This window comes from Notolepis coatsorum (genome assembly GCF_963971535.1).
Source record: "Notolepis coatsorum genome assembly, chromosome: 7".
Taxonomy (NCBI): domain Eukaryota; kingdom Metazoa; phylum Chordata; class Actinopteri; order Aulopiformes; family Paralepididae; genus Notolepis; species Notolepis coatsorum.
In genome coordinates this window covers 128746998-128767043 of record NC_140171.1, presented here as the reverse complement: position 1 = coordinate 128767043, position 20046 = coordinate 128746998, and the positions used below count along the sequence as shown (strand labels likewise).

Genomic DNA, 20046 nt, shown 5'->3' with positions numbered 1-20046 from the left:
ACACAGGAAGTGATGTGACAATCATGTCAACATAGGCTTGTATTTCTATGCTTTTCTGTTCATTTGGACTTTCCATTTTGTTGACTGTGCGTGAGAGCGTGTCAGCAGTAAACATGAATTTTCCTGGTGTATAGACCATGTTCACATCATATTTCTGCAGTCTGATTGACAGTCGCTGAATCCTCAGAGGACAATCATTGAGGGGCTTGGCCATTATTGATACTAGGGGCTTGTGGTCTGTTTCCACTTCAAAAGCCTTTCCGTATATGTACTGATGGAAACGTTCACATGCATATGTGCTGGCTAAAAGTTCCTTTTCTATTTGTGCATATCTAACTTCAGCACTTGTCAATGCACCAGATGCGTAGGCTATGGGCTGCCAGCTGTTGTCATACATCTGTAGCAGTACTGCTCCTAGGCCGTACTGAGAAGCATCTGCCGATATCCTAGTGCTCCGTTCTGGGTCATAAAACTTGAGCACTGGTTCCTTGGTTAAGATCTCTTTCAGCATTTTGAAGCATTCTTCCTGCTCATGAGACCATTCCCACTCGTTCTTCTGCTCTAGAAGCCCTCTGAGTGGTGCTGACTGGGCAGACAACTGGGGGATAAACTTAGCCAAGTATGTGACCATTCCCAGAAATCTCCTCACATCTTCTTTGCTCTGTGGACGTTCCATGTTCACTATGGCTGACGTCTTCCTTGGATCCGGCTTGACACCTTGCTCTGAAATCACATCTCCCACAAAGGTAAGGCTTTTCACTGCAAACTCACACTTGTCTCGGTTTAATTTCAGATTGGACTTGCGTGTCAGATCCAGTACTTCCCTCAGCCGTGCATCATGTTCTTCTCTTGTGGATCCCCACACGATGATGTCATCCATCATGGTCTCCACTCCCTCTATGTGCTCATAGATCATATGGATTGTCTTGTGGTAAACTTCGGGCGCAGACAGAATACCGTAAGGTAAACGCAGAAAGCGAAACCTTCCTTCTGGTGTATTGAACGTGCACAGTTTTGAGCCTGCCTCATCCAGCTTCATCTGCCAGAAGCCTGTTGACGCATCCAGCTTGCTAAACCATTTAGCACCGGCAAACTGTGACATGATCTCTTCTCTTGTTGGAAGCTTGAAATGCTCACGCTTTATAGCCCTGTTTAGATCCCGTGGATCGAGACAGGTGCGTAGAGATCCATTTGTCTTCGTCAATACTACTAGTGAGCTCACCCAATCTGTTGGCTCATCTATTTTCTTTATGACGCCCATCTTCTCCATGCGGGCTAACTCCTTTTTGAGTTTGTCTCTCAGTGCAAATGGAATCTTTCTGCATGCATGCACTACAGGAGTCACTGTGTCATCCACACATATCTTGTGCTCACCAGGCAAGCATCCTAGTCCTTCAAAGACATCGCTGTACTCCTGCATGACTGCTTTGTGGTCTGTGCTAGTCTGGGAATTCACTACAAACACCCTCCTCACTAAGTCAAGCTTTTCACAGGTACTCAGACCTAGGATTGGCTGTACGCTCTTCTCTACTATGAGCACCTGTTTTCTGACTGGCAGAGAAAAACTTATATCTCTCAAAAGTGACATTTTTACTGGGCACAAAGTACTCCTCAAACTTTGTCACTAGCTCAGTCAATGTTATATTTCCCTCGTCTATCTGAAAGCTGTTGTAAATATCCAATGCATCTTCTCCTATTACATGCAAAAATATAGCCGCTTTTCTGTTCTCATCTCCTCCCCCCGCCCCACTTGCAGCCAAGTAAATACTAAATCTCTGCTTAAATCTCTTCCAATTATCAGCAAGATTGCCACTGAACTGCATTGGTGTGGGAGGACTGAGCTTATCCATGACGGGAAACACTACGGGTGCAGGATTTTCTTGGCCTCCTTCTTGATTGGTTGAAACGTTTTCACTCACGTCGTTAGCTTGATCACTTTCACTTTCACTAGACATGCTCGCATGCTGATCCTCTCGCTAGCAGTGCGCACATTTGTGCCTTCGGAATCCAGCACATTCCTTCTTGACGTCGATTCAACTCCGCGTCGCCAGTTCCATTATCTGACACCATGTTATGTTTGTTGTTTCCAGTATTCCTAACTAGGAATAAACAGGCTAGGCTAGGGTTTCTTTACTGGCTTTTATTTACGTTGTCTATCCGTACATCAAGGCACTCTCTCTCTTGTGCATCCGTACACAAGCACTCTTCCTGTACCCCGGTCCTCGGTCCGGGTACTACCACAACAGGGCGGAACCAATCTTAAGTATTATAATAACAACACAGTACTGTCACCCTGTGCTCAGTGATGCAGTGAGGCACTATATAAGTGATAAAGTCTGATGGCTGTCGGAATGAAGGACTTCCTGTGCCATTCAGTGCTACATCTTGGGAGTCTTAGTCTAACACTGAACGTGCTCCTTCTGTCAGCCAAGTCGGTGTATTGTGCCCAGGTGCCATTGTGTGTAACTATAGGACTGTGGCACAACTGTAGGAACATGCAAAGCAACTTTCCTCTGGGTAAATAAAGATGAAAGAAAGTCCCACCTGCACAGAGTAGATGGTGAAATAGACAGGTTGCTGTGCCGCGCGGACATAGTAGGAAATGACATCAGACAGAAAGGGCTCCTTCTGCCTGCTGGTGTTGGCCTGTTGCTGGAAAAGGAGATGAAACAAATATAGTTTCATTAGTGTGTCTTCCCTGTATATATAGCATTATAAAGTATAGGCCATTATGTACAATCAAAGTCTCATTTTCTGTCAATCAGCATCACTTTGGCAAGTAAGCACAAACCATTTCCTGCAAAGCTAGCATTTCAATGATGTACATAGCAAGTATCACCTTTGTAGAGAGCTCAGGAGAATATACCTTTAGAACAGAGCTTTAGAGTTGACCTAGAAGAAGAACAAAACCCTAGTACAGAGCTCAGAGAATAATGCACTGCAAACCTATAGTACAGAGCTCAGGGTTAGAATAATGTAGTAAAACCTTAGTACAGAGCCCAGGGTTAGAATAATGTAGTAAAACCTTAGTACAGAGCCCAGGGTTAGAATAATGTAGTAAAACCTTAGTACAGAGCCCAGGGTTAGAATAATGTAGTAAAACATTAGTACAGCGCTCAGGGTTAGAATAATGTAGTAAAACCTTAGTACAGAGCCCAGGGTTAGAATAATGTAGTAAAACATTAGTACAAAACTCAGGGTTAATGTAAAAAATACCATAGTACAGAGCTCAGGGTTAATAGTGTAATAAAACCTTAGTACAGAGTTCAGGTTTAGAATAATGTAATAAAACATTAGTACATTGTGCTTTACCTCGTAAGCCAAGGTAGTGAAACTACCAGTAGAAGATCTATACAAGAGTGGACAGTCCACACATTAACCTTGTAACCTCATCAAACACTGTGCTGCTGTCTAAATACATATGGAATTTAATATACAGTAGTTACTTAGTGTGTGAAGTAGAAATTTACTCTATTGATTGTGATGTTTTTGATTGATTGTCCTTCGGAGACGCTTGAATTCGGTCGTTAAAGAACCCAGGACGCCTATCGCAAAGAGGAGGGGGTTCCCCGATGTTCCTGGTCAAATTCCCAATCGGGCCTCTTGACATCAAGGCCACCTAATCATCCCTTCCCCCTTACTTGGCTGATATCAATCCCTGTCTCCTGAGCCGTTCAACCTATGTGTGTAGTGTGATGTGTGTCTGGTGCCAGTGTATGGCAGCCATTGAGCCTTGCGTAGCCCACGGTTGGTTGCTACTGCTACACAGTGGTGGTGAAGGAGGCAATTTCCACCTTACATTGTGGGGAGCGCTTTGAGTGTCTAGAAGAGCGCTATATAAATGTAATGAATTATTATGTATTATACCATTTTGGTATTAATTAATGTTCCCACTTGGAAGTGACGGATAGGGGTATAGGGCATGATAAGCTTAGGCTTCTTCCTACTCCTTTTTCGAACAGTGATACGTATATTTTTCATTGTTTGTCTTTTTTTATTCTTTGTTTTTTAACCCTTTCACTACCACACTACAGAAGGTTAAATCGTCGAAATAAAGATTCATTCATTCATTTATTCATTTATTCATTTATTCATTCATTCATTCATTCATTCATTCATTCATTCATTCATTCATTCATTCATTCATGTATTATACCATTTTGGCCAGTGTGGGGATCATTGAGCCAAGGCTCCTGACGTTGCAGTCGTACCAGGGGTCCACCATCCCCAGGTAGGAGCCGAGAGCACAGCGGTTCTCCTGGGTCGTGGAGAGGCTTTCCTTTTCAAAGAGACAAAAAAACAAGAACCAAAAATGTGTAATCAAAACGCATCCAAGATGACCTTGATCAATCAACAATTGACAATCTCAAACACCGCCCTCTTTTCTTGATCCTCCAATCACAACTGAAATCACAACTGAAATCACAACTCTTGGACAAACTTTGTTTGAGATAGGTCAATTCATTGGGGGTCACGTGTGGTATACAACCAAACAATACTAAGGGTTTTGGATTCCAACCTGCACTTTTGGATCATCGTTTAAATCCACTACATACTGACCGAAATATGAAGCTAAAACAAGTGATTTAACATGCAGCCGCCATAATGTTAAAGGAACACGCCAATATTATGAGAAATGCACTTATCCAGACAAGAAGATACTGTAGATACCAATTTGATCTCATCCAGCGGCAAGCTAGCCTAGCTTAACACTCCGTATCTGCTTCCATTAATTTGTGCTAAGCTAGAAAACCCGCCCAATTTTCGTCCGTCATACTGAAAACACACTTCTTTAATCAGTATATAAAATAAATAAAAAAATGTGTACTGTCCATTAGGTACTTTGCTACTATGTATGTCTATACGCCTATATTACTATACTACCTACTATGCTAATACAGTATGCATATACAGTACTACTATGCGTGTACTGTAGCATTCAAGTTTGACGCTGTTTGACGAACAATACCACTTACCCTGAGCTGCCAGAGTTGTACCCTTCCTGCTGACTTGTTGTACGCAATTCGTAAGTCGCTTTGGATAAAAGGGTGAGCTAAATGACTGAATGTAAATGTAAATGTAGGCTAGCTTGCAGCCGGATAGCTTTCTACTGAATGGACAGAGAGGAAATTGGTATCTATCTTCTTGTCTAACTCTGGAGAAGACAGTAAGCGCATTTCCCATAATGTTGGCGTTCCTTGACAAGCTAAATCTCTTTTACAACTGGATGTTGACTTTCACATCATGTTGACTTTCATACAGTGTGCTAACCGGATGCTGTACTGATAAGGACTTAAAAAAAGGGGAAGTGGTCTTACTTTGACAGGGGAGTTTGGCGTCGGGTCCATGTTAACAGGGATATAATAAAACTGGAGGTTAACTTTCATTGTCAGAAAGAGCCGCCTCGCTTCCCTTTTCCTGTGAAGGCAAAGCGGTGACGTGAAAACTTGCAAACTTGCGTGTGACATTTGTAGTCGAGGTGAGATGTTTTCAGTTCAGCTTTCAGAATTGAGTGTCAAAGAGAACTTCAAATAGATTGGGTTCATTCTAATTCCAAGTTCAATATAATCACACTAACTTACTGTAAACCGCATACATGCATGTGACGACACATTTAGGATTATTTCTTAAAAAGTACCATATTGCTTTCCATTTATTTTACAAAAAGAAAGAGTAATATTGGCTATGTAATATTGGGCCAGGTTCATAGACATGGATTAAACCTATAAAAAAGTCTAAAAGACATAATTATTTAAATGTCATAGGCCTGGATCTGTTAAACGTATGGTTTAGTTTTGTTTTTGACTAAAGGGTTTCCTGTGGTGACATTGCAGTTGCTTATGTAAACATTTATTAATCTGATTACTAACTAGACACACTACAATTTTACACACATATTTTAGCTAATGTACATTAATATGGATTTTAAGGTATGTCAAGTGAAATGATTTGAAGGAGAATAGTGAAATAACTCTCCTCATAATTTGTTAGACAAAAGGCTCCATGTCATTTACTAGGATCATTTCACCACTGATTGCACATAGTGTTTAACACCTACAGAAAGCATGTCTTACTTTCCCATCATGCAAAAAATAAGAAGAATGTATAAAAACAAGCAATAATACACAAAAAGACAAAAGAGTCAAAAAAAGTAAAAGATATATTTTCAAAGAAGTGATTTAACAGATGATACTGAATTAATTAGGTTCCTCTGGCGGGGAGTTCTACAATATCGAGACGGTCTTCCTGAATTCAACCCGTGTCTCTCACCTGAGATAGTAGAAAGCCTTGGCCAGGCGTCCCAGCACCCGGTCGTCTCCCATGGCGACGATCCTGGCCGTGAAGTGCCTCTGCTGTTTGGAGAAGGGGGTCTGCGCCACGTTGCACCCCGCCCGCCTCTGCAGCGTCCCCCCTGTTCGGCCCCCTGCCCCGCTCCCTCCCCCCGGTGCGACGCAGTGGTCCAGGGCGTCCTGCATCAGGACCATGTTGTCCGTCACGGAGGGTCTCACCTTGACGCCTCCACGCCGCGACAGCCTCGCCGGCTCCTGCTCACTGATAATAATAATAATAATAATAATAATAATAATAATAATAATAATAATAATAATAATAATAATAATAATAATAATAATAATAATAATAATAATAATCTTCATTTATATATCACCTTTCATACACGGAGTGCAACTCAAAGTGCTTAACAGAGACACGTCTTCTTTAAACAATAAAGAACACAATAAGTCAAGAAAAAACAAGAATACCATAAGGTCCAAAAAATTATAATAAACTCAAAATAAATAAATGAATGCATGCATGCAACACTCCCAGACATACCCCACGCGAAGGTAAGGAAAAACTCACTAAAACCTAACAATAGGAAAAAATTCACCACAGGCAATGTGGAGGAGAGAAACCTTAGAAGGGCCATTCAAGGGGGGGATCTCCCTTCTTAGATGTCGGTGATATTAGTGTTGCATGTTGCATTAAAAACAGGCGAACAGTTGGTAAGCATGCACCCATGTGTGTAGTGAAACACAGATGAGTGCATGCGATAGCAACTGAACATTTTGAAAAATGTATTATAGAGCTGATAGTGATAACAACTGAACATTTTACAAGATTAAAGATAGAACTGATGGAAAACAATGCAAGCCGTTTTAACCCTTTGTGAAGAAAGAAAAACAGGATACTGTGCAAATACACAGGTAAAAATAGATGGGGATCATTCAAAACAATCAGAGGTGATTCTGAAGCAGTACAATAGTGCTGCATACACCTATAGTCAAGACACAAGACACCTGTGGTTAATCACATTTAACAAGGGGGATGATCGAAAGGCGAAGGGATAATTTTTCTAAAAATGTCTGCACAAATAAGTGGGGTGCTACAGTAGCCCCCCTTACTCCCCCCTACAGTAATGGTGCATGTTTGGTGCATTTTTATATAGTGCTTTTATGCAAAACGCTTTACAATTTTTGTTCCTCACATTCACCCTTTCACTCACACATTCACACACCGACGGCGGAGGCAACCATGCAAGGTGCCAAACCTGCACATCGGGAGCAATTAGGGATTAAATGTCTTGCTGAAGGACACTTCGAGGGGAGGAGTGTGAATCGAACCGGGAACCTTCCAATTACCAGACGACTGCTCCACCCCCTGAGGAATATCTCACATTGGATTTGATTAGAAACTTATTGCAAATGACCGATTCACTACACTATATTATTTAACAGGCACCGGCCTTACTTTTTGAAGTCCGACGAAGCAAACCCGGGAGGCTCCAGTGAGGTGTCGGCGCCGGGGGGCAGGTCCCTCTCGATGCCGCTGTCGGTGGACATGACGGATATGACGGAGTGGCGGGGCATCTCGGCGAGGGTGAGGTCACACAGATCGAAGTCCTCCTGATCTGGACCGAAGGAGAACTGCTCCGACATCGAGCTGGAACGCACGAACTTGGCCAGTTCACGCCCTGTCAGGAGCACACACACACACACACACACACACACACACACACACACACACACACACACACACACACACACACACACACACACACACACACACACACACACACACACACACACACACACACACACACACACACACACACACACACACACACACACACACACACACACACACACACATAGTTTTTATTTTTTATTTTTATTATCTTTTTCCCCCCTCCTTTTTCCGATTTTTTTTCTCCCATCCCACTGTTAGTTGTTATGCCAATTCCCAACCCCCTTCCTGGTCGTTGCGCACCCCCCCCCCCCCCCCTACTGTTGGACCGGGAGGCCGGAGACTGTCACATGCTTTCCTCCGACACATGTGCAGCCAGTCGGCAGCCAGCCTGGCAGCGCAGACTCACTGGGAGAGTGTAACGTGTGGAAGGTCACACTACCTCCCTCCAGATCCTTCCCTCGCTGAGCAGGCGCTCCGACCGAACTGTAGGAGTTTTTTTCTGTTTACAACGACCAGGACCCACCCACCAGCTTTCCCACCCCTAACACTGCCAATTGTGTTAGTATGAGTGACCAGCCAAGCTGGTAGCAACGCTGAGAGCTGGGCTCGAACCCAGCGTCTCCAGCGTTGGTGGCGAGCGCCTTGCCCACTACACCACCTAGCCGCCTTACACACACATAGTTCTTTTTTTTATACTTTTTTTTTATTCCATTTCTTTTTGGGCTTTCTGTATTTTTCACCCATCCCAATTTAGTCGTTATGCCAATTCCCTTCCTGGTCGTTGCACGCATTGCCCCACTGTTGGCCTGGGGAGGGTGTAGAACTACCACATGCCTCTTCCGATACATGTGGAGTCGCCAGCCGCTTCTTTTCACCTGACAGCGAGGAGTTTCACTGGGAGGGCGTAACGCGTGCAGAGGTTTACACTATCTCCCCCAGATCCCCTCCCTGCTGAACAGGCGCCCTGACTGACCAGTAGGAGTCACTGTTTACAACGACCAGGACACATACCCCACCGGCTTCCCACCCGCTAACGCTGCCAATTGTGTTAGTAGGGACGACCGACCAAGCCGGAGGTACCGCTGACAACGAGTCTCTGCGGTGGTAGGCGAGTGCTTAGTCCACTGCGCTACCCAGCTGCCCTCCACACATACGTTTTCAGCATTCATCATTCACATTATCAGTCGGTAGTAGCACACACACACACACACACACACACACACACACACACACACACACACACACACACACACACACACACACACACACACACACACACACACACACACACACACACACACACACACACACACACACACACACACACACACACACACACACACACACACACACACACACACACACACACACAAGCAAGTGCCTGGCGGGTTAATTACTATTTAATGGTTACTTAGTGTAAAGTCATATGGAGCTGGAATGAACACATGGCCAGCTCACACTCTCACATAGTCAATATACATACAATGCCATTCATTACATTATAAGCCAGTACAAAATCATGCACAACATAAATTTGTCTATTTTTCATTAAGTCATGCTTTCGTTACTGTTCACACGCCCAAGTACAGCACAGCATTTTACACGACAACAGCCTGGCCTGTGATAATCAGTATGTGGTATAACGCACTGAGCAGTATACACTACACAGCTGAAGGATATGCAGCAGCACTTGCAGGCTTCGTCCACTTAGGAGTGTACAGTATGCAGGCATCTCTACGAGTGCCCTTCCAGTTAACAACACTAGACCCCCCACATTGCCCAGAGCTACTCACACATGTCCTCATCCTCCGACCACAGGTGGAAGCTCATCTCCGGGTTGGGAAGTGGGCTGTCACACAGCGAGCCACGGGACAATGGGTCTAGACCACACACAGACACAAACACACACACACACACACACACACAAGGGAGAGAGAGGAAGAAACCAAAACTGTCACAATGACACTCAAAAACAAATGCCCCCCTCGTTTCCGCCCTCGGAGCGCTGTCAATCCCTTCTGGTGCCCAGATGGAGAGTGAGGATAACAACAACAGGGATCGTTGTGGCTGGAAATAGATATCCAGAAGAAACACGGGCCATAGAGGGAAACCATCACTAGCATCGTCTGACAGAAAGCTGGTGATCGAATGATAATTCAGAGTGTCTGCTGATACCTTGTAACATTCAGAAGTACATTTGTGGAGGGATGAGGGGACAATACTGTGCCCAGGATTAGGAGAACTGACTCAATATATCCCATTGTTAGGCTGCGGTTACGTCAACGATCAGTTGTGTCCCGTCCGTCGACGTCTGTTTCTACTTAATTTTCAACGAGGACTATCCGTTTGTTGTCCGTCTCCACTGGATTTGTGTCCGTTTTGACGGACAGGAACGTTTGGAGAGGGTGGACTTTTGGAACTGGCGGCTACGTTACCATCCGCAGAGCTGTTTGTTTCCGCAAAGGCACAATTACGTTAGGTTCCCAATTTAAATAAAGAAATTAACAAACGAGACAGTAATAGGCCCTACCCTCCGTCAAATTGATAAAAAAAAATCGTTTTTTCCAAGTCTGAAATGTATCGCCTGACCCTTTTGAAGCTGAAAAACGTTTGTTTGTATTATGTAACGTTTGTAGACATTAGGAGTAACACACAAAAAAGATGATGGTATTTTCACGATGATGGGAGAGACCAGATAATGATGGAAATACCATGACATTATCATCAGTATCATGTTTTGAATTGGACCGTGGTATTATTTAAGTACAGAAGTGGTAACATGGTGAAACATAACCTTTACCGTGGTATTATTTAAGTACAGAAGTGGTAACATGGTGAAACATAACCTTTACCGTGGTATTATTTAAGTACAGAAGTGGTAACATGGTATATTTACTAGGGCTGACCTTGATTAGTCGAATAGTTGACTAATCGATCGAAAGGAGCCGTAGTCGACTGCCAACCTCTTAGGCCATGTTTAGACGGAGAGAGTCTGAACAGAAACCGCAAAAGTCGTCTTGCGGTCTCACTTTAAATGTTGCGTTTAGACTAGTGTTTTGGGATGGAATGCAGACGAGGCTGTAAAGACTCGAGACGACGGAGCACCGCTGTCACACGATTGGCGCAGATGTCACATGACCAGAAACGTCAGTGGCCAATCAGACCGCCTCAGGTCGTTGAGACCATAGATTCTATATATATCTATGGTTGAGACAACCAGACGTGCTGTGAAGACCCGCCCTACTCTGCCTCTGATTCGCAGACTGTGGGTGGGGGAATGTGATTGGACCAAAGCAGAGTCACTCACAGACAGTGGCTCCAGTCACTAATAGTTGCGATAGCCGCGGGACAGATTCTTGTGTATTTAAAAGTACTGCCAATGTAGCCTTCAGGTGATCGCCATGGATAGAATCAGACATGCTTTGTTTACGCTTCTAGGCTACTGGCGTCTGGCGCATGCCTGTGATGTAAGCAGTACGCGACGAGAGCCTTGACAACCCTTTCGTCATAGTTTTATGCGGTTTGACAGTTTAGATGATAGCGCAAAGGTTTATCGTTTCTAGGAATTCCACCCAGGCAGGTGGTTTCACTTTTTTGCGGATTCTCCCCCCGCAAAAACGCTGTTGCCATATAAACAAAAGGCACATCCGAAAAAAATATTTGCGGATTCACCTGCTAGCGTTTCCGTCTAAACAGGGCCTTAGTCGAATGCAAAAAAAATTATTATTTCTTTTAAATAATAGTTTATTTTTCATAAAAAAAAAATTGGGATCATTCTTTCCAAAAGCTAAAACGACTAGAAGCGTGGCTAACGCTAATGGCGCGCATAACAGCGAGGCTAACTGCCTAAGAAAACGGGCACAGAGGCACTGAAAGAGGATTTCACCTGTCTAATGAACACACTAGACTAGACAAATATCAAGATGTATCCATCAGTGGACCAATTGCATGCTTTCGCCTTCAGTCGACTCCTTCAGACATTAAGCACCCCCACAGCCCAAATGGAATAAAAATATATACATATTTTAAATATATTTATAATTAAATACAGTATATATATATTTATTTTTTTGGGTGGTAGTTGACTATTGACTATCGGCAAATTTTGGCCAATCAAAGTCGACTATACAAATCCTTAGTCGGGGACAGGCCTAGTATTTACTGTATACAATGGCTGGCACCGTGGTAAAAACACAAATTACCATCATATTACCGTGATAATTTTTTGTAAGGGAAAACAGACCTGTATTGCAAGTTAAGACGGGATGATAAAAATTTGGTAATGTGCATAAAGTTCAGATGGTGAAAGACGTTTCTAATTGCACCTTAAATATGGATTTCAAGGGGAAATGTCTGTCATTCATGTCCACCACACACACTCTTGAACACATACAGGCTGGCAGAGCCCACAATACCTGTGTGAGCGCTGGTGAGGATGTCAGTGTTCAGCTGAGCCAGTCTGTCTCTCAGCTGCCCTGCCTTCCCTCTGCTGCCCTGCTCTGCACTGAGCTCCATGGTCTCCAACACTTTCACGAACAATGGCTCAACATCTTGATGCATGTCCTGCCACACACACACACACACACACACACACACACACACACACACACACACACACACACACACACACACACACACACACACACACACACACACACACACACACACACACACACACACACACACACACACAGGAAGATAAATACACACCAAGCGTGTATTAATAGTAAAGAGAGGTGAGGCGTCAGCGTTGTGTCTGTCTGAGCTTCCTGTAGAAGACGGAGGTGTTATATTAGGACCAGTGCCAGGGGACTCCCGCCAAACAGTTTAGCGAGGGAAACACCATCCACACTGAAGATGTTTCAGACACGCCGCTTACTGTACATTTACATTTAGCATTTATCCAAGGCGACTCACAAGTTCTGTACGACAAGTCAGCAAGAGGGGTACGACTCTTTCAAGCTGAGTAACAATGTTCATCAAACAGTGTTGAAACTTGGGTGCTGTAGTGTTGTGTAGTAGAGTAGTAGTAGAGACATATTAGTATAGTAGGTAGTAATATAGGCAAGGGAGATTATTTAGTGGAAAAGTGCATGGTAGTAGAAGACAGTACGAAGGTAATTATTATTATTATGAAAAAAAAAATCTCCTTCATTTCAGATATTGATTGAAGAAGTGTGTTATTAGTCGACTGGCGACAGATTGGTCGGGTTTTCGGCTGTCCTAACTGTGGTGGGAAGTTCGTTCCACCATTGTGGAACACCAATCAACCCATTTTTACCAAAACAAAGCAAAACAAAGGGATTGGAATAAAAAACGCCCCCCAGTTGTGTAGAACAGTAAAGAGAAACCAAGTCCACTGACCTTCAGAACCTGAGCCAGCTGGGGGCCGTGGCAGCGCTCCTCCCCGAGGCCCGCCTGGACGGAGTGTTGGACCACACTGCGCATGTGGTCCAAGGGACCACGGAAGCCCCATGGCCCCGACCCCGAAGCCTCCATGTCGGCCCGCAGAACATCTCCTAAACAGCCCGAGAAGACCGCCGGGTCGGCAAACACAAACACCCTGGGGGGAGGGAGGGGGGGGAGTAATACAAGAGATTTGATTGATGCCGGATTTGGACCGTGATGTTATCAGCAGGAGCAGCATTATAAAAAGCTATAGTTTGAGGTTGAACCAGCTGGTCAAAGCCCACGGCCTGAATAGGCTTGAAATTAGGGATGTTCGATATTGGCTTTTTTACCGATATCCGATATACCGATATTGTCCAACTCTTAATTTCCAATACCGATATCAACCGATATTGATATATGCAGGGCCCCCCCCCCCCCCCCCCCCCAAACTGAATAATTTCAGGTAATTAACATCACATATCTCTTGTCGTGGAATTAACACAACATTATGCATACTTTTGACAATAAATAAAATAAGAATTTGTTTTTACTTAAAGTAAATAAATAAATAAAGGTTAAATAAATGTAAAAAAAAAAAAAAAAAAAAAAAAATTAATTTTTTCTTTTTTTTAACCGATACCGATAATTTCCGGTATTACATTTTAATGCCAATATCGGCCGATAATATCGGACATCCTAGTTGAAATGGTTTGGTCGCCACTAGTGTGACTAAATAAAGGCTCCCACTGAACAACAAGTAAAAAGAGGTATTGTATCAGGAACCATGAACCATGGACAACGACTACAGAGATATCAGAAGTTAGTTGATATTCACCTCTCCTGGAAAGGGTAGTGCTCATTCTTCAGGCTATGTTCAGCTACGACCATCCTTTGATACATCAACCCTGTGGACCAAACACATGTTGAGATACGGTACATCCTGTATTCACCCGGCCATTTTGCTCTTATGTCACGCTCAGGTTTGGATTTCGTTAACCCTGTACCCCCCCCCCCCCCCCACAAGGTGGGAAATCCCAACCTAAGCATGACATACAGTAAGAGCAAAATGGCCACCGTGTGAATATGCTCAATGGTACAGTAGTAGTAGCATTCACAATGATACTTCTGCACTTGGCAGACAGTTCCTCAAACAGTGAGAAAAAGACTCAAACCTGGGAAAGTTACTGGGATTGAGCATTCCAGTGGGTTCACTTAACAGATTCATATTCTAAACAGGTTATCTGTAATTTTCTTAAAATGTATTCTTTTTTTTATTTAAATTTTTTTGAGTTTTTTTTTTCTATTTGTTTTTTGGCTTTCTGTATTTAGGTATTTCTTATCCTACTATTTCATTCATTGTCTCTCCTATCTCTTCCCAATAGTTTCTTATTTTCTGACATCCCCAGAATATGTGTGTGTGGTTCGCTACTTCTTGTCCACATTTTCTCCAACATGGTTTCTGTGCTGGTGTGTACTAATTGCCCTGTATTTCTGGTGTTATAAAGAATCTAATTATGTTTTTCCACCCAAACTCCCTCCATATCCTTGATCCTGTGGTTGATTGTTGTATGTGTTATACCATTCCTCCTCTGTTATCTCTATTTCTAACTCTTTCTCCCACCTTTCTTTTATATACAAGGTTGTAACTGTCCATTATTGCCTGATATAGTGCTGATATAACCCTCCCCTTCCTTCCTTCATATGATTTTACCATTATCTTCTATCATTGTACATATTGCTGTTACCCCCCCCCCCCCCCCCCCCCCCCCGTTTCCATCTTTTGAACCCATGGTCGTCTATCCCTGGTTTGAATTTGTTGTTGTGTGTTATCCATCTCAGTATCTTCGATTATTTTTCTAGCTTGTATTTCTTTACTATTGTGTTCCATATGTTTATAGTGAATTTGGTAATTGGGTCTAGTAGTTGTTCCTGTCTTCTGAACAGCTCCCTATCTCCTATTAGTGCCTGCACTTTGAATCCCTCGCTTTTGGTTTCTATATCTTTCCATTTGGCTTCATAATTCACATTGCACCAGCATGCTACTGTCCTAAGCTGTGCTGCATAGTAATAGCCTTCTAAACTGGGTACTGCCATTCCTCCTTTCTCCTTTGGTAGTTGTAGAGTCACATATCTGATCCTTGGTCTTTCCCCCCCCCCCCCAAATTAATCTTGATATCTGTCTATCCCATTCCCTGAATTGTTTTTGTGGTATTAATATAGGTAGAGACTGAAATAGGTATAATAACCTTGGTAATATGTTCATCTTAATGATTTCGACCCTTGAGCTGAAATCTAGGGGCATTACTGTCCATCTTTCTAGGTCTCTCTTGATTTTCTGATTAATCTGTGTATAGTTTGCCTCATATAGCCCCTCCACCCCTCTTGTAATGTTAACCCCTAAGTACTTGATCCTGTCCATGTCCCATTTAATTTTGTATTTTTCTTTGATCTCTATCGTTGGCGTGTAGTTCAGTGCTAAAGTCTGTGTCTTCGTCACGTTGAGTCTATACCCTGAGTAATATCCATATTCTGTCAGTAAATCCATCAGTGTCGGAAAGCTTATGTCTGGTTGCCTCATATACTATCACGTCGTCTGCGAACAGTCCCCATTTATGTTCTGTTCCCCTTATCTCCACCCCTTTGATGTCTTTGGTCTGTCTAATTAGTTGAGCCAGTGGTTCGATGAATACATCGAAGAGTGTCCGCGAAAGACAACAACCCTGTCTGGTAGCTCTCTCTAGTTTAATCCGGTCCGTCAGACTACCATTTACCTTAATCCCTGCCGTCGGTTCTTGATATAATGCCCTAATTGTTTTCATAGCGGTCTGGTCCTTGTCTATAATATCTGTCATAAATGTCTCAAATCTTTTGGATATTATTGATGTATACATCTTGTAATCTACATTAAGTATGGACACAGGTCTGAAACTGCTACATAGTTCTCTATCTTTCCCTTCTTTTGGAATTGTAGTAATTATGGCTTCTTTCCATGAAGGTGGCATTGTGCCTTCTTTCATCGTGTGTCTGAATGCTGCTTCTAATATGGGGCTCAGTTCCTGTCTAAATGTTTTGTAGAATTCAGAGGGGAATCCGTCGCTACCCGGTGACTTACTGCTCTTTGCTTTACTGATCGCATTCCCCACTTCTTGTTCTGTAATCTCTGCATTTAATATTTCGATGGTAGATCAAATTTTCCTAAACATTTCTCTATCTCCTCTTCTCCTGCCGCTATCGGTTGTGTGTATAGTTTCTTATAGTATTCTTCAAATGCCTTCTCTATTTCAGCTGGTTCTCTTAGTATTTTGTTTGTGTTCGTGTCCCTTATTGTGTGTATTGTGTTCAGTTTTTGTTGTGTCCTGATTCGTCTAGCTAAAAGTCTGGTCGCTCTCGGTCCTCCTTCATAGTATGTCTGTTTCATGTATCTAGCTTTCTTCTCTATTTCTGTCAGCAGTTCTTTGTTTATCTTTCCTCTAACTTCCTTTACCTCTCTAAGTGTCTTTTGTTTTTTTTGAGCTATGGTGTTCTTTCTCTAATTCTTTCAGTTTCTTTATCAAGTTCTGGTATGTCTCTATTCTGGCCTTCTTGAGTAATGCCGTCTTTGCTAGACATTTTCCACGTATTACTACCTTTAGTGCATCCCATAAAATGTTTGGGTCTACCTCTCCATTATCATTTTCTTCTCTGTATCTAAGTATGTCTCCTTTTACTTCATTAACCAAACCTTTGTTATTTAATAGTCCTACATTCAGTCTCCAAACTGTATTTCTCCGCCTACTTTTAAGATTCACTGTCAGATATATGCGCTATGATCTGATATGTCCGTCACCCCTATCCTGCAGTCTTCTACCCTGTATCTGTCCCCTGTTGTCATAAGAAAATAGTCTATCCTTGAATATGTTCTGTGTGGATGCGAATAATGTGTGTAGTCTCTATCTAGTGTGTGCATTTCTCTCCATATATCCATGATTCCTAATTCTGCCATTTGTATATTCATATATTTGCTAATGTTTGTCCTCCATTTCTTTGTGCTTGTTGTATCTATGTCATAGTTCAGTACTACATTAAAATCACCTGTACAGATTAGGACCCCTTCCCCTTCCATCGCTATGATATCAAAGATAGTTTCAAATAAATATTTCTCACTTTCTGGTGGAGCATATACATTCACTAGTGTTACCATTTGACCTTCCATTTTCCTCTTGACCATTACATACCTCCCCTCTTTATCCCTTATTTCCCTGATCATTTCAAACTTCACTGTGTTCTTAATTAGTATAGCTACTCCTCTTCTAAGGTTCTGTTTAAAAGAACTATAAAACAGATTCTCATAAACGAATCTCTTCAGCTTTTCATGTTCTTGTGATATTAGATGTGTTTCTTGTAAGAAGATAACCTGCGCCTCTTCTTTCTTAAGTTTTGTCATCACCTTACTCCTTTTAATCGGATTATTCATACCATTCACATTCAGCGACATCATTTTGATAACCTTAACTTGTGTCATATTTCTTTTCCAAATGTTCTCCCGTTCTACCCATGTCACATACAATAATATTTGTGGTTGTAGCCACTGCTATCCCTGTCTGATTTACATACATATAACCATAATCAACATTAACTTGAACATTAACACTTGGAACAAGCTCTCATGGTGCAACAGCATGGGGAGATGTATGAAGGATTGCGCAAGATGGATAGTTCCATGCGTGATTTGGCTGACCGCATAGCCAATGCACAATTACCTCCCCCTCACCAGAGCCCACCTAATGTCTCTCAAGCACTACTCACAGGCCCCCAGTCATTACCTTGTGAGGCTAAAGTCCAGCTCCCCTCACGCTTTAATGGGGAGTCAGGTAAATGCCGTGGTTTTCTGGCACAATGCCAAATAGTGTACAGAGCCCAGCCTTCTCGTTTTCAGTCTGAGGATTCACGTGTTGCCCTAATTCTATCCCTGTTGGAGGGACCTGCCCTCGATTGGGCTGTTCCACTCATACGGGCTCCAGTTTTAAACGACTCAGAGGGACTCATGAATGAGATGGAGATCGTTTTTGATCATGAACTCTACGATAAAGAGGTCGCCATGAAGCTGACGCGCATACGCCAGGGCGCCAGTAGTGTAGCTGAGTTTTCCATCGTCTTTCAGGACACTGGCTGGGGCTACAGGCTGGCCTGAGGGACCACTCATCACTTTGTTCACCAACGCGTTATCTGATCAGGTTAAAGATGCTTTGGCGGTTGTGGGATCTCCAGACAGTTTTGACACACTGGTCACTACCGCCATATGCGTTGATAACCGGATCAGAGACTGTGAGCGTGAGAGGCGGGGCCAACGCTTTCATGTCCCGCTGGAGGAGGTTTCGTCCTTTCCTCCACAACCTTCAGTGGCCAGCTCGTCTGAACCTATGCAGGTGGACAGCACTTCTGTGCGTGACTCCAGGCAGACTGGTTCTCATGTGGACTGGTGCCGGTACTGCAGGAGAAAAGGTCACACGAGGGTGGAGTGTCCGAAACTGAAGGGAAACGGTCAGTCTCGCTAGTGGGCCGAGAGACACGAGTGAGACATCACATCACCCCCTTTCGAACCTTTTTGCCTGTGGTTTTAAGCTGGAATAGGCAGTCTGTTAAGGTTGACGCCTTTTTAGACTCAGGGGCAGTGGACAGTTTCATTGATTCCAGATGGGCTGAGGACTCTAAAATACCTGTACATTCCCTCCATAAGCCCTGTAGTGTCACAGCGCTTGATGGACAGCCATTGGGTACAGGCAGTGTCACCAAAAGAACCAATTTTTTTATCTATGCGGGTTGCTTATGGAAACCATTCTGAGCGCATTCGATTCTTTTTGGTGGATTCCCCCACGTATCCCATTGTGCTGGGTCATTTTTGGCTTAGTAAACACAAGCCACAGATAAATTGGGGTGAGGAGAGGGACACTGTCATGCAGTGGGGCTCCCAATGCCGTCACCGTTGTTTCCAAATTCCTCCGTCACCCATGAGTTATGATCAGTTTAGTGAGAGCGGTTGTGATCATGTTGAAGCAGTGGGCGGTCTTGGTTTCCAGAGCCCACTCTCTCAACCATTGCACTCCCAGCCATCTGTTGATCAGGATGGGAGTTTGGAATGGGATCCACAGTTTGATTGGGTCACTACGAATACCTGGTGATGCCATTTGGTCTTACTAATGCCCCTTCAGTTTTTCAGGCGTTAATCAATGACGTGCTCAGGGAGATGTTGGAAAAGTTTGTTTTCGTCTACTTAGATGACATTCTGATATTCTCCAAGTCAATTTCTGACCATGTCAAACATGTCAGGCAGGTCTTGAGGTACCTTTTGGATGCACGGTTGTTTGTGAAGGCTGAGAAGTGTGCCTTCCATGTCCGCTCGGTGTCCTTTCTGGGATTCATTGTATCTGAGGGGAGGATTCAAATGGACCCCAAGAAGGTGTCAGCAGTGACAGACTGGCCTACACCCGTCTCGGTCAAGCAGGTGCAACGATTCCTAGGATTCGCAAACTTCTACCGTTGTTTTATTCATAATTTCAGTTCAGTGGTAGCACCTATCACTGCACTCACCAGGAAGACAGCACCTTCCCATTTCCAGTGGACTCCCAAGGCTGAGGCAGCGTTCATTGAGTTTAGGAGAAGGTTCAGTTCTGAGCCTATCCTCATTACTCCTAACCCATCCCTGCCATT

At 43.4% G+C, this 20046-nt stretch overlaps 1 protein-coding gene across 2 annotated transcripts in view; it reads right to left on the bottom strand.

The window, feature by feature from the left end:
* Positions 1-20046, bottom strand: part of pik3r6 (phosphoinositide-3-kinase regulatory subunit 6) — a 131016-nt gene that overhangs the window by 38657 nt on the left and 72313 nt on the right. The window contains exons 7-16 of one of the 2 annotated variants that reach the window (XM_084319386.1): positions 14195-14264; positions 13333-13531; positions 12384-12531; positions 9762-9848; positions 7750-7972; positions 6668-6712; positions 6271-6552; positions 5319-5418; positions 4157-4279; positions 2545-2652 (exon numbers count right to left, since the gene is read on the bottom strand). In XM_084319386.1, coding sequence (XP_084175512.1) covers positions 2545-2652; positions 4157-4279; positions 5319-5418; positions 6271-6552; positions 6668-6712; positions 7750-7972; positions 9762-9848; positions 12384-12531; positions 13333-13531; positions 14195-14264 — 1385 coding nt within the window. The remainder of the gene's footprint in view (positions 1-2544; positions 2653-4156; positions 4280-5318; positions 5419-6270; positions 6553-6667; positions 6713-7749; positions 7973-9761; positions 9849-12383; positions 12532-13332; positions 13532-14194; positions 14265-20046) is intronic. The other variant, XM_084319387.1, reaches the window with a different exon arrangement.